This window comes from Amblyraja radiata, chromosome 9, assembly GCF_010909765.2.
Source record: "Amblyraja radiata isolate CabotCenter1 chromosome 9, sAmbRad1.1.pri, whole genome shotgun sequence".
Classification (NCBI taxonomy): domain Eukaryota; kingdom Metazoa; phylum Chordata; class Chondrichthyes; order Rajiformes; family Rajidae; genus Amblyraja; species Amblyraja radiata.
Window position 1 is genome coordinate 6,526,511 of NC_045964.1, and position 14,456 is coordinate 6,540,966.

Here is a 14,456-nt window from a genome sequence, read left to right on the forward strand (position 1 = left end):
TGAAATACCAACCTTAAAAAAATATTATTGATTGTCTTGCCGCTCATCCACCAGAGATTTGCAGGAATGTGTACAAGAGTTTAACCTCAGTTTTAGTGCAGGCTGCTCTCGGCTGCTGTTACACCTGTGTGGTGCTGAAGCCCTAAATGAGACTCTCTGCCTGTGGTTCCTCTTCACATCATTGCTGCTTCACAATTCATGCTCGACCCCAGATCACAACGTTCGTATTCTTCAGAAGAAGGAGTCCTCCGCCACGGTGGCCGTGCCCTGCGCTCCGCGTCGGAGAGTCGGTGCCACAGTCTGCGGGATTTGGCCACCGGAGAGGTGTCTGTCTACTTGCTGCTCCTCACCAGTCTCCGCTGCTCGACAAACGCTGCCTTCTACAGATAAGCAGGAGCGTTGCAGAGGCTCCGGCCATGAACCCGGGCAGAGGGCTGCTCATCCTTGACCGTCTCACACCTGCGGAGAGAGAGGGAGCAGGCTCATGGGAACAGTCTGACTGGCCCCGATTACATTTTATCGCTGGTAGACAAAAGTGCTGGAGAAACTCAGCGAGTGCAGCAGCATCTATGGAGCGAAGGAAATAGGCAACGTTTCGGCCCGAAACGTCGCCTATTTCCTTCGCTCCATAGATGCTGCTGCACCCGCTGTGTTTCTCCAGCACTTTTGTCTACCTTCGATTTTCCAGCATCTGCAGTTCCTTCTTAAATACATTTTATCTCTGTTTGCTTTGTTGTCACCTTCTCCCGAGCTAACAATGATATATTCTACATTTTCCTTCATCTCCATCTCCTTCGATGTATCTTTTTGACAACTTCCCCTTCCATAGCTCTGTATCTCCCCCTCCCCTGACTTTTAGTCTGAAGAAGGGTCTCGACCCGAAACGTCACCCAGGCCTACTCCTGCACCTATTTTCTATGTTTCTATGGGACTTGCTTACCTGAGTGGTGACATTGTTTTGCCAGCTCTCTCTGACCTGAGACGCGGTCTGGTTCTTCAGTTCACAGGAACAGGCTATAGTGGATATCGTGCACTCCAGTTTTTCACTGTTGAACAGAGAAGGGCAGCAGGTGAGAACTCGGACATGCAAGGCTGATGCCCTGGGGAAAATGGCCGCAGCACAGGTGGACATAACGCATGTTGGCTCAGGTGTGGAGCACAAAGCACCACTCATTGACATTTATAGCGAAAGAAACACTATCCATAAATAATAGACAGGGGAAATACAAAGGAGACACAAGGAACTGCAGAAGATCATGAGTGATAGGAGTAGAATTAGGCCATTCGGCCCATCAAGTCTACTCTGCCATTCAATCATGGCTGATCTATCTCTCCCTCCTTACCCCATTGTTCCCCACTTCTCCCCATAACCTCCGACACCCATACTAATCAAGAATCTATCTATCTCGATCTTAAATATATCCACTGACTGCCTCCACAGCCTACTGTGGCAAAGAATTCCACAGATTCACCGTGCTCTGACTAAAGAACTTCCTCCTCATCTCCTTCCGAAAAGAGCGTCCTTTAATTCTGAGGTTAAGACCTCTAGTCCTAGACTCTCCCACTAGTGGAAACATCCTCTCCACATCCACTATTCTGTACGTTTCAATGAGGTCCCCCCTCATTCTTCTAAACCCCAGCAAATATAGGCCCAGTACCGACAAACGCTGCCTCGGCAAGGCCAGCAGCATAATCAAGGACCAGTCTCATCCCATGTCACTCCCTGTTCTGCTCTCTCCCATTAGGTAAGAGATAAACAAGTGTGAAAATGCACACCTCCAGATTCAAGGACAGCTTCTTCCCAGTTGTTATCAGGCAACTGAGCCGTCCCCTCTAACCAACTAGAGAGCGGTCCTGACCTGGCCTGAAGAAGGGTTTCAGCCCAAAACGTTGCCTATTTCCTTCGCTCCATAGATGCTGCCGCACCCGCTGAGTTTCTCCAGCACTTTTGTCTACCAGCGGTCCTGACCTCCCATCTATCTCATTGGAAATCTTCAAACTATCTTTAATCAGACTTTACTGGACTTTATCTTGCAGTAAATGTTATACCTTTTATCCTGTATCTGTATACCGTGGATGGCTTGATTGCAATGTATAATCTTTCCACTGACTGGATAGCACACAACAAAAAGCATTGGTACACATGACAATAATTGTACCGTACTCCCACTGTACTGCCCCTCCCAAAGACTCCCTTTTTCCCTTTCACACAGTACTGTGCTCCCTCAGTCCTCCACCTCTAACACAATGATGCTCCCTCTATTTTGCTTTTCTGGTAGTGTGGCACTCCCACAATAAAGCCCTCCACACAGTGCTGTGCTGTGCTCCTTCAGTACTGCCTCTCTCACTGTAAGGTGGTCCTTCCCACAATGCGGGGCACCCGCAGAACCACCCCTCCGATCGTACAGAGCCCCCCTCAGTGTGTTCTTGCACACATTGTTGTGTTCCCTCGTTACTGCAGTTCCCAGTGCTGAGGGGGAGAGGGGGAGACATGGGGAGGGGGGGAGACACGGGGAGAGGGGGAGACATGGGGAGAGATGGAGGAAACATGGGGAGGGGAGACAAGGGGGAGAGGGGAGGAGGGGGGATACGGGGAGGAGGAGACATGGGGAAGGCGCGAGATGGGGAGGGGGAGAAAGAGGGGACAAGTGGACAAGGCGAAGAAGAGCGAGAATGAGGGGGAGAGGAGAGGAAGACAGGGGAGGACATGGGGGGGGGGAAGAGAAGAGGTGAATGGGGAGGGGGTAGAGGAATGGGGAGAGGATGAGAGGACATGGGGGGAGAAGTGGTGAATGGGGAGGGGGTAGAGGAATGGGGGGAGGATGAGAGGAGAGGAGGACATGGGGGGAGAAGTGGTGAATGGGGAGGGGGTAGAGGAATGGGAATGGGAATGGGGGAGGATGAGGGGAGAGGAGGATGTGGGGGTTGATGTTACTGGGTGACCTTGGCCACTGTGCTTTACCTGGGCTGGGTGAGGGGCCAGCTCTCATCGGCCAGGCACGGCTGGTTTTTATGCCACTTTCTCCCGGGCGATGGGAGGCTGTTGGGGCCCCGGTCAGCGGCGCAGTTGGTGAGTTTGCAGAGCGGGCGGCGGTCAACGTCCAGGCCCAGGCCCAGGCCGGCCAGCTTGAGCTGCGACGCGGCCACCAGGTTGTCCCTGGGCGGGGCGCGGTTGTTCATGGCGCCGGGGGGCCGGGGCCGAGGCCGCGGTTGGCGGGAGCGGGGCCGGGCCCAGAGGCGGCGCAAGGCCAGAGTTAGGCCGAGGATCATCAGGGCCAGGGCGGCCAGGCCGCAGCCCAGTGACACCAGCTGCCAGGCGGCGGGGCCCGGAGGCCCGGACTGCGACTGCGACGGGCTGGGCCCCGGCTGCGGCTCCACCTCCTCACACCAGCGGCCCACGAAGCCGGGCGGGCAGCTGCAGGCGGCACCACCCCGACCCGTCCCCGGGAGGCAGCGGCCGCCGTGCAGGCAGGGGGTCGACCCACAGCCACCCAACTCCACCTCGCAGCTGCGGCCCACGAAGCCCGGGCGGCAGCGGCAGCTCCAGCTCAGGCCCAGCGGCTCACAGCGGCCTCCTGTGTGGGCAGAGGGTGGGGGTCAGTACACCAGACCAGACCAGACCAGACCAGACCAGAGTGGTTAAACCCCGCTCACCCTCTCCCCCCCACACACACATACACTACCCCCTCTCCCCCCCCCTCATACACACACACACACACACTATCCCCTCTCCCCCCCCCCATACACACACACACACAATCCCCTCCCCCCCCTCATACACACACACACACACGATCCCCTCTCCCCCCCCCATACACACACACACACACTACCCCTCTCCCCTTCACACACACACACAACCCCCTCTCCCCCTCACACAACCCCCTCTCTTCACACACACTATCCCCTCTCCCCCCCCCCATACACACACACACACACACTACCCCTCTCCCCTTCACACACACACAACCCCCTCTCCCCCTCACACAACCCCCTCTCTTCACACACACTATCCCCTCTCCCCCCACACACACACTCCCCCATCTCCCCCTCACATACACACTCTCTACCTCCTCCCCCCACCTCACACACACACACACAACCCCCCTCCCCCACCTCACACATACACACACTATCCCCTCTCCCCCTCACATACACTCCCCTCCCCCCACCCCCTCCCATATCCCCTACGCCACCACGACTATCCTCCTCCTCACCCTCACATACACACCCCCTCACATACACACCCCCTCACATACACACCCCCTCACATACACTATCCCCTCTCCCCCTCACACACACTAACCCCTCTCCCCCCTCACACACACTCCCCCCAACCCAGCAGTATGAATATTGATTTCTCTAACTTCAAGTAACCCTACCATCCCCTCTCTCTCCATCCCTGCCCCACACTAGTCATGCACTATTTTCACTGTCACCCTGGTGAGTTTCATTGTCTGTAAATCGTTTTCACCTAGCTCACAGCTAACAATGAACTGCTTCATTTATCATTGTTGATTTTTTACATATGTTTCATTCATTTGTTCTATCCCTCTCTATATCATCAGCTATATCTCTAGTTTCCCTTTTGCCTAACTCTCAGTCCGAAGAACGACATCATCTATTCCTTTTCTCCAGAGATGCTGTCTGACCCACTGAGTTACTCCAGCTTTTTATGTCTATCTTCGGTTTAACCAGCATCTGCAGTTCCTTCCTACACATACCATATATACCTTCTTTACCACCATCTATTTTGTGTTGCCACTTTCAGGGAGTTATGGACTTGAACCCCAAGATCTCTCTGTTTAGGCTTATGCCATTCATTGTATATTTTCCCCTTACATTTGACCACCCAAGGTGCAACTCACATTTGCGCTGATTAAACTCTATCTGCCATTTCTCCGCCCGATTTCTGTAGCCGATCTATATCCCTCATTACTTTGACAGCCTTCCTTGCAATCTGTGACCCCAGCAATCTTGGTGTCACCTTCAAACTTACTAACCAACCCATCTACGTATATCACCAACAGCAGCGGTCCCAGCACAGGCACAGACCTCCTGCTTGAATATGGTCCGTCCACCATAACCCTCTGTCTTCTATTGGGAAACCAATTCTGAATCCATGCAACCAAGTCACCGTTAATCCTGAAGATATTGATCATCTGGATCAGCCTACCATGGGGGACTTTATCGAGCGCCTTACTAAAATCCATGTAGACTACATCTACCTCCCTACCCTCATCGATCACCTTTGTCACCGCCTCAAAGAACTTGATGGTGTTAGTAGGTCATGATTTGCCATGTACTGGGACGAGCTGACTGGCCCTGATTATCCCATTCTCCTCTAAATGGGAATAAATCCTACGGCAAGAAAATCCTCTCCAATGGTTTCCCTACCCCTGATGTGAGGCTCACCAGCCTATAATTCCTGGGATTCTCTCTATTTCCCTTCTTAAATAAAGGAACATAAGGTACCCTCCAGCGTTCTGAGAAGGGGGGGTCCTAGAATGGGAGAGGGTGGTAACCACAGCAGCACGTCACCAAATGGAAGGGCTGATGAGAAAGGCTGAGATAAGTAAGTCTCAAAGGCAGGACAGGCAGGGAGCGGTTCGTGAATATGGGGATAATGAGGGGCTGAAGTGTGTTTACTTCAGTTGAAGGGATATTGTGGGTGAAGCTAATGAACAGTCTGAATCAGTGCTTGGAATTATGATGTTGTGGCCATTACGGGAACTTGGTTGCGAGTGGGACACGACCGGCAGCTCAACGTGCCTGGGTTTTGATGTTTCGGACGAGATAGAGAGGGGGGTAAGAGAGGTGGGGGAGTTGCTTTGCTAAACAGGGAGAATGTCACGGCAGTACTCAGCGTGGACACACTGGAGGGTACTCTGACATACAATGGGTTGAACAATTACACTCATTATAGTTTGAGGCAAAACCAATTGCCACGGGAGGGGGAGGATCAGATATGTAGACACAGATTACAGAAGGATGCAAGGACCACAGGGATGACTTTAACTTCCCCAATGTTGACTGGGACCTGCTCAGGGCAAGGGGAATGGACTGGGCAGAATTTATTAGGTGAATCCACGGAAGTTTCCTTAAGATTGTTTTGAATGGGGACGGGTGTTGGATGTTGGGGGAAGGTACTTAATTGGGCAGATTCCAATGTCCCTACATATTAATGTTCTCCACACTGATCTCACCGTGTCCACGTCCCATTCGTTGATGAAAGCAAATGCAAAGTACTTTAGTGCCTCAACTATATCCGCGGTCTCCAAGCACAAATTCCCTCCTTTATCCTTGAGCAGTTCTACCTTCTCCCTGGTTATCCTCTTGTTTTTAATACAGGTATACAAGGCTTTGGGATTTGCTTTAATCCACTTGACCAAAACCATTTCATGCCCCCTGTCGGCCCTTGAGTTCTTTCCTCTTTGTATACCGTACAAAGGCCTTGTCTGATTCCAACCTCAAACCTTGAAGGGAACTCATGTTGCCTTGAATTCTGGGGCAGGTAGTGTATTGTCACGTGTACCGAGATACAGTGAAAAGCTTTTGTTGCATGCTAATCAGTCAGCGGAAAGACAATACATGATTACAATCGAGCCATTTACAGTGTATAGATACATGATAAGGGAATAACGTTTAGCGCAAGGTAATGCCAGCAAAGTCTGAACAAGGATAGTCTGAGGGTCACTAAAGAGGTGGATAGTAGTTCAGCACTGCTCTCCGCTTGTGGTAGGATGATTCAGTTGCCTGGTAACAGCTGGGAAGAAACTGTCCCTGAATCTGGAGGTGTGCGTTTTCACACTTCTATACCTTTTTAACCTGATGGGAGAGGGGAGAAGAGGGAGTGAAAAGCGTGTAACACGTCCTTGATTGTTCTGCTGGCCTTGCCGGGGGCAGCGTGAGGTATAAATGGAGTCAATGGAAGGGAGGTTGGTTAGTGTGTGGGGAGCCGTGTACCCCCGAGAGCTGGATAGGACTCGGTTGAAATTAAAACAGGGCGACAGGAAGGAGTTGGGAAGCGGAAGTAATTTGTGATTGACGTAGCTATATGATGAGAGGGAAAAATGAGATTAATATAGGACTGAAGGGAAAGAGTTGGGCAATATTGTTAGGTTGGTGGTGACTGCAGGGAACAAGGGGGGCAGTGGGATTAATTTGCGTACAGGACCACAGGGTGAGAATGGGGCATTGAGCTGGATAGAGATTTATCGGTGGGATGTGGGTGTGAACTCATAGAGTTATATGGCACAGAAACAGGCCCTTCGGCCCAACTTGCCCATGCCGACCAAGATGCTAATCTCACCTGCCCATGTTTGGTCCATAATATTCTAAATCTTTCCTATCCATGTCCCTATGCAAATGTCTTTTCATTGGCCTAGTCTGGTATTTATGGCCGGAATGAGTGAGTGATTGTGGGGTGGGATTAACCTGAGATTTATTGGAAGTCAGGCAGTGCAATTGGTCTGGGATTTATTGCAAGATGGAGTGGGTTGGGAATGAAATTAAATTGGGATTTATGACAGGGCTGTTGAAGTGAGTGGGATTAATCTAAGATTTGTGAAGGGCAGTGGGAGAGGGGGATGAGTCACACCCAGGCCACTCCCTCTTCTCCCCTCTCCCATCGAGCAAAAAGCACAGAAGTGTGAAAACGCACACCTCCAGATTCAGGGACAGTTTCTTCCCAGCTGTTGTCAGGCAGCTGAACCATCCTACCATTCGAGACGCTCGGACTATCTTTGATTGGACTTGACTAGTCTTATCTTGCACTAAACATTTTTCCCTTATCATGTATCTATCTGTACACTGTGAATGGCTCGATTGTAATCATGTATTGTCTTTCCACTGACTGTTTAGCACCCAACAAAAGCTTTTCACTGTACCTCGGTACTCGTGACAGTAAACTAAACTAAAACTGAACCTGATTACTCTGGGAGTGACACAGCATGGATGTAATGGATGTGGAGGAAGGAACTGCAGATGCTGGTTTAAACCGAAGATAGACACAAAAAGCTGGAGTAACTCAGCGGGTCAGGCAGCATCTCTGGAGAAAAGGAATAGTTGACGTCTCGGGTCTTGACCCGAAACATCACCTTTTTCTTTTCTCCAGAGATGCTGCCTGACCCGCTGAGTTACTCCAGATTTTTGTGTCTGTCTATGGACATAATGGAGATGTATTGATCTGAATGGGCACCTGTGCCAAGACTCTCTTTGTTAAGAAGACTTTGTTACTAAGAGTGAAAGAGAGAGAGAACAGGTTGAGGAGTTACCATTTGCACAGGGGCTCCTGGTGCAATCATCCACCCTCTGCTCACAGTTGATCCCAGCAAAGCCTGGGGCACAGTGGCATATGTAGGCCACCCCGCGTGATCTCTGGTAGCAAGTGCCACCGTTAAAGCAGGGCAGATCGGCACAGGTCAGGACACTATTCTCACAGTGCTTCCCATTGAAGGCAGGTCCACAGGAACAGCGGTAACCCTCCTCCGATTCCTGCAACAGGAGCACAGCGTTAGTAACAAGCAAGCGGCATCACTGACCCTGCTGTCTACAGACCTTTAGCAATGATACTTGGAGAGGTTGGCACAGCAGACAAAGCTAGGAAATGGGGCAGGAACAGGGGGAGTGAAACAGTGGCATGGGGGAGGGGAGTGGGGTTAGGGAGCTGGGGGAGAGGAAGCCAGGAGGAGGGGTGGGGTGGAGGTAACCTAATCCCATAAGGAGCTTGGCTGGGAAGGGACCTGTTGAATGTTTCCTCAAACGTTTTCTTAATGAAGGTAGGACCTTCGCGGGTAGGGCAGGAACTGTGAACGGGATGGGCAGACGACGTTTTGTGCTGGGGCCCTTCTTCAGACCGGAGTTGGGGGGGGGGGGGGGAGAAGGCCGGAAATGAGAAATGGGTGGGACAAAGCGGGCAACTAATAGGCGGTATGGGTGATGGGTGGGGAGTGAAATCTAAAGCCAGATATGGGGAGGAGGATGACAGGGGGAGGGGATGAAAGGGAAATGGGGGACTCGAGGATAGGAGAGGAGAGTATGGAGGAGGGTGAATGGGGCAATGGGAGATGGCGGGAGAATGTTTGCACACTGGAGTGGGGCAGGGCAAAGAGAGGTGGTGTGGAATTGGGGGCATTACTTGAGATTGGAGGATTCAATACTCATATTGTGGGGTTGAAAGATAGCCAGGCTGAATTTGAGGCGTGTGGCCTTGCTCTGACAATGGGGGAGGCCTAGGACAGAAAGGTTGGTATGGGAAGGGGAGTTAAAATGGTTAGCAACCAGGAGATCCAGCAGACCTTGGCAGACTGAGCGCAAGTACAAGGTGAAACAGTCACATAGTCTATACCTGGTCTTGTCGATGTAAAAGAGGTCACGTTGAGGCCACACTGAATGCAGTAGTTAAGGTTGGAAGAGATGCACGTGTCTCGCCTGGAAGGACTGCTGGGGTCCATGGATGGATGTGAGGCAGTAGGAGCAGGAACAGGCGATACATGTCCTGTGGTTGCTGGGGAAAGTACCTACTTGGTCGTAGGAGGAGGCCAGGGGTGAGGTCGCTTTGGGTGGGAGGGGATGAGGGAACCGAGGACTTGCGGAGGGCGTGGTGGGGACGGGAAGATGTGACTGATGGTGGGAGCGCGTTGAAGGTGGCGGGAATGTCAGAGAGCGATGTGTGGGATGGTGGGGTGTTGGGTGTGCAACCGGGGGAGCTCACCTCGTGCTGTCTGGGGGCAGCGGGCATGAGAGCAGGGTGGCGGACCTAAGACAAGACATGGGTGAAGAAGGCTCCATCCACAACAGAAGGACGGAAACCACTTTTACTGAAGAAAGGAGGACCTCGGATGTCCTAGAGTGGAAAGCCTCATCTTGGGAGAGGACATGGCGGAGACTGAGAAATGGAAAATAGAGGATGGTCCATCCTGCAGGAGTTAGTGGGAGAAGTGGTAGTCAAGGTTGCTGTCCCATTGATAATTGGATAGGGAGAGTGTAAAGGGATATGGGCATGTGGGATTCATCTAATTTGTCAACTTGGTTGGCAAGGGTAAGGTTGGCCTGTTTCCATGCAGTACACAATGAGTGGGAGCGAGGAGAGGGAGCTGGAGCTGAGGAGGGAACCTATGCACCCCTGTCCCAGGTTGGATAGATCAGTCCTGCAGGAGGGTGCAGGTACGGGAGAGCTGCGGCTGGTCACGGCAGGTGAGGCGTAGCATCTTACCGTGCAGGTCCCTCCGTTTCTGCAGGGGCTGCTGTGGCACTTGGACACGGGCGTCTGGCAGTTGACTCCGGTGAAGCCGAGTGGGCAGGTGCAGGTGTAGCTGCCTTGGCCCGTGTTGGTGCAGGTGGCGCTGTTCAGGCAGGGCTTGTTGTGGGTGCAGTAGTTGAGGTCTGTGAAGGTGCGGAGAGAGCGGAGGGAGGAACAACCTCAGTCACGGGCTCACCGGCAACATGGGCCAAGCCCGGCGATGGATTCCCATCTATCTGGTCCTTGCATTGTCAAACACAGCGGTCGTGGGATCTCAGGGTGCGGGGAGATGCGGGAGGGATGACATTGGGTGATGTTCTCTCGGACGGTCGGAGGGGTAGATGGACCTGTCACTCGGAGGAGTCTGGGCTGATTTGAGGATGTATCCTCATTTGGGGACCTTTGCCCACATTCACCGCGCCCCTCAGGGCTAGGCAGATGGGTTTCAAATCTGGTCCTTGTTCATACACTATATCATCCCACTTTCCCATCCACCAAATACCCACGAGGATCAATGTAAAGAGGTAAATTAACCTACAAACCATCACATCATTGAGGTGTGGGAGGAAGCCCATATGGTCAGAAGGAGAACGTGCAAACTCCGCGCAGACAGCAACCAAGGTCAGGATTGTACCTGGGACTCTGGCGTTGTGAGGTAATGGATCTACCAGCTGAATCACTGTGCCACCTCAACCAGTACACTCAGTTACTAGAAATTCCTCCACTCTGGGAGGGAATCTGACTATTTTTCCTTATATCTACCACCTTTTGTGTAAACATGTTCCTATTAAATCTTTCTCCCCCGCCCTCACCTTAAAGCTATGTCGTCTGGTTCTTGATTCCCCTACTCTGGGTAAAAGGCATTTTACCCAATCTATTTCTCTCATGATCTTATACACCACTATAAGAATTCACTTAGTCTGGGAGAATATCTGATCTCATTGTCATCAAGCTGACAAAGGGTGGGTAGAGCCCCTGCCTCACAGCGCCAAAGACCCGGGAGAAATCCTGACAGTCATACTGCACCAAAACAAGCCCTACCACACAACCATGCTGGCAGGTTTTACAGCTGAACTGGTCTCACTGGCCTGCATTTAGCCCATATCCCTCCTCACCTTTCCTCTCTCCATGCACCTGTCTAGATGTCTTATCAACATGCTATTGTACCTGCCTCTACACCTTCCTCTATCCAGCAACTCATCCCATATACCCATGCACTATGGGAACTTCACTCGCCCCCCTGCAGGAACTATACATCAGGAGGTGCAACTCCAGAGCCACCAAGATCATGGGGGGCCCCTTCCACCCCAGCAACGGACTGTTCCAGCTGCTACGGTCAGGCAAACGCCTCCGTTGCCATGCTGGGAGAACGGAGAGGATGAGAAGGAGTTTCTTCCCAGAGACCATTAGGACTGTAAACTCCTATCTCACCAGGGACTAACTTTACTGAACCACTCGACTGTTGTGTGGTGTCTTTTTATAATTGCTGTTTTTTTCCCTTTTCTTCCCTTCGTCCCACAAATATGTAATATGTGAATATTCTATTTGTAGTTTGTTTGTTTTTTGCACAATTCGCGAGCATTGCCACTTTTCATTTCACTGCACGTCTCGTATGTGTACGTGACGAATAAACTTGACTTGACATCACCCCCTGCATGAAGAAGTTAACTCTCAGATCTCTTAATTCTTTCCACTCTCACCAAAACTTATCTCCTTGAGCTACTGCCTCCTCTACTCTGGGAAAGAGACTTGGACCATCCACTTTTTCTATGCCTTGCAAGATTTTGTACAGTCTGCTCAACCTCTCCCTACATCTCGGGCTCTCGAGTCCTGGCAACATCCTCGTAAATCTTCTCTGCACCCTTTTCCAGTTTTACGACATCTTCTCGACAACAGGGTGACTAAAACGGAACACAATACTCCAAATGTGGTCTCACCAATGTCTTGCACAACTGTAACATAACATCCCAACTATAATACTCAGTACTCTGATGGCCAATGTGCCAAAAGCCTTCTTGACCATCCTATCTACATGAATGGCTTGTTTCCATGTGTTTAAGAAGGAACTGCAGATGCTGGAAAATCGTAGGTAAACAAAAGTGCTGGAGAAACTCAGCGGGTGCAGCAGCATCTATGGAGCGAAGGAAATAGGCAACGTTGCCTATTTCCTTCGCTCCATAGATGCTGCTGCACCCGCTGAGTTTCTCCATCACTTTTGGCTTGTTTCCACGCTGCAGGTCTTGACGAAAGATGAAAGAAAGATTGCATGGTGGCTCAGCGGTAGAGTTGCTGCCTCACAGCGCCAGACACCGGGGTCCCATGTTCGATCCTGACTACGGGCGCTGTCTGTACGGAGTTTGTACGTTCTCCCTGTGACCTGCGTGGGTTTTCTCCAAAATCTTCGGTTTCCTCCCTCACTCCAATGACGCACAGGTTTGTAGGTTAATTGGCATGGTATTGAAACCATGTAAATTGTCCCGAGTAGGATAGTGTTAAAAGGGCCTGTCCCACTTTCATGACCTAATTCACGACCTCTGCCGAGTTTGCCCTTGACATACTCGCAGCATGGTCGTCACGAGGTCGTAGGTAGGTCGTAGGTAGGCCGTGATGCTAGTCGTAGGTACTCGTGGCATGAAGTAGGTCAGGGCGTTTTTCTAGCCTGATGAAAAATGTCCACGAGTAAAAAAGGTCGTGAATTAGGTCTCCTAAGTGGGACAGGGGATCGCTGGTTGGTGCAGACTCGGTGGGCCTGTTTGCACGCTGTATCACTAATCCAAACTACACTAGATGTTGAATGCGGAGGATTGTACAGGGGACTGGGCATGAGATGGGTAAGGGTGTGAGTGGGGTGACGCCAGGTGTGGGGCAATATCGTGCCCATTGTACACTAATTCACCTTGGTTACAGAAGAGGCCACCCCAGCCTTCCCGGCAGGTGCACTGGAAGGGCTGCTCGCAGGTCCCGTGGAGACAGCCCGGGTGGCGCATGCAGTCATTGCAGGACTCCCCCTGCCATCCAAAGTGGCACCTCAAGAGAGAGTGAGAGAAGAACACCGTTAGTTGTCCTGTGAACGGCGAGGAGGAACGCCAAGCGCGGACGTGGCTGGGCACCGCCAGCCCACGCCTCCTGCCCACCAGTAACTTACTTGCACTCACCCGGACGATGGCAGTATCCGTGCCGTGCGCTGCACCCGGATCGGCAGATTGCTGCAAGGACAAACGCGAGAGTCAGTGTCAAGTGTGCCAGTGTTAAACTCCTGGTGCCCACAACACACACACACAACACAAGGCCGTCAGTGCTCGGGCAATATTCTTTCATAAACGCTCCACATTTGGGCAACACCCCGTCCCAGCAGCCTGGCGGATTCACACAGGCAGAGAGAGCAGCAACGACATCCCCATGAAGAAACCCCTGCACGGTGCCAGTGCTGAACTACAGCAACATTTCTTCATATGAAGAAAGACTGGATAGACTCGGCTTGTACTCGCTAGAATTTAGAAGAATGAGGGGGGATCTTATAGAAACTTACAAAATTCTTAAGGGGTGGGACAGGCTAGATGCAGGAAGATTGTTCCCGATGTTGGGGAAGTCCAGAACAAGGGGTCTCAGTTTAAGGATAAAGGGGAAATCTTTTAGGACCGAGATGAGAAAAACATTTTTCACACAGAGAGTGGTGAATCTCTGGAATTCTCTGCCACAGAATGTAGTTGAGGCCAGTTCATTGGCTATATTTAAAAGGGAGTTAGATGTGGCCCTTGTGGCTAAAGGGATCAGGGGGTATGGAGAGAAGGCAGGTACAGGATACTGAGTTGGATGATCAGCTATGATCATATTGAATGGCGGTGCAGGCTCGAAGGGCCGAATGGCCTACTCCTGCACATATTTTCTATGTTTCTAACATACATAACCAATAATGGTCGCAAACTGAAAACTGCATCCAGCCAGTCAGCAGCAGCGGTAGCGAGAGAAACAGAGTTAATGTTTCAGGTGCAAGACCCTTCATCAGAACTGATATAGTTCTGATGGACAATCTTCAAACTGAAACACTGTTCTTTGTTTCGAATTGACAGCATCGATAGATTTTGGGGGGGGAATTTCATTTAGCAATAGACCCCTGTGAAAGGCATGATTTTAATGATGCCAGTTCATCAGTGAAACTAATGATGGGTGGCTACACAAAAACTCAGTGTTAGTAACAAACCCCATCACCCTG

At 51.3% G+C, this 14,456-nt stretch overlaps 1 protein-coding gene across 1 annotated transcript in view; it reads right to left on the bottom strand.

The window, feature by feature from the left end:
* Nucleotides 1–381: 381 nt before the first annotated feature.
* dll4 (delta like canonical Notch ligand 4) overlaps nt 382–14,456 on the bottom strand; it is a 29,701-nt gene continuing 15,626 nt past the window's right edge. The window contains exons 5-11 of the mRNA XM_033026591.1: nt 13,389–13,449; nt 13,140–13,270; nt 10,217–10,386; nt 8,277–8,496; nt 2,963–3,575; nt 941–1,046; nt 382–459 (exon numbers count right to left, since the gene is read on the bottom strand). Coding sequence (XP_032882482.1) covers nt 454–459; nt 941–1,046; nt 2,963–3,575; nt 8,277–8,496; nt 10,217–10,386; nt 13,140–13,270; nt 13,389–13,449 — 1,307 coding nt within the window. The 3' untranslated portion in view covers nt 382–453. The remainder of the gene's footprint in view (nt 460–940; nt 1,047–2,962; nt 3,576–8,276; nt 8,497–10,216; nt 10,387–13,139; nt 13,271–13,388; nt 13,450–14,456) is intronic.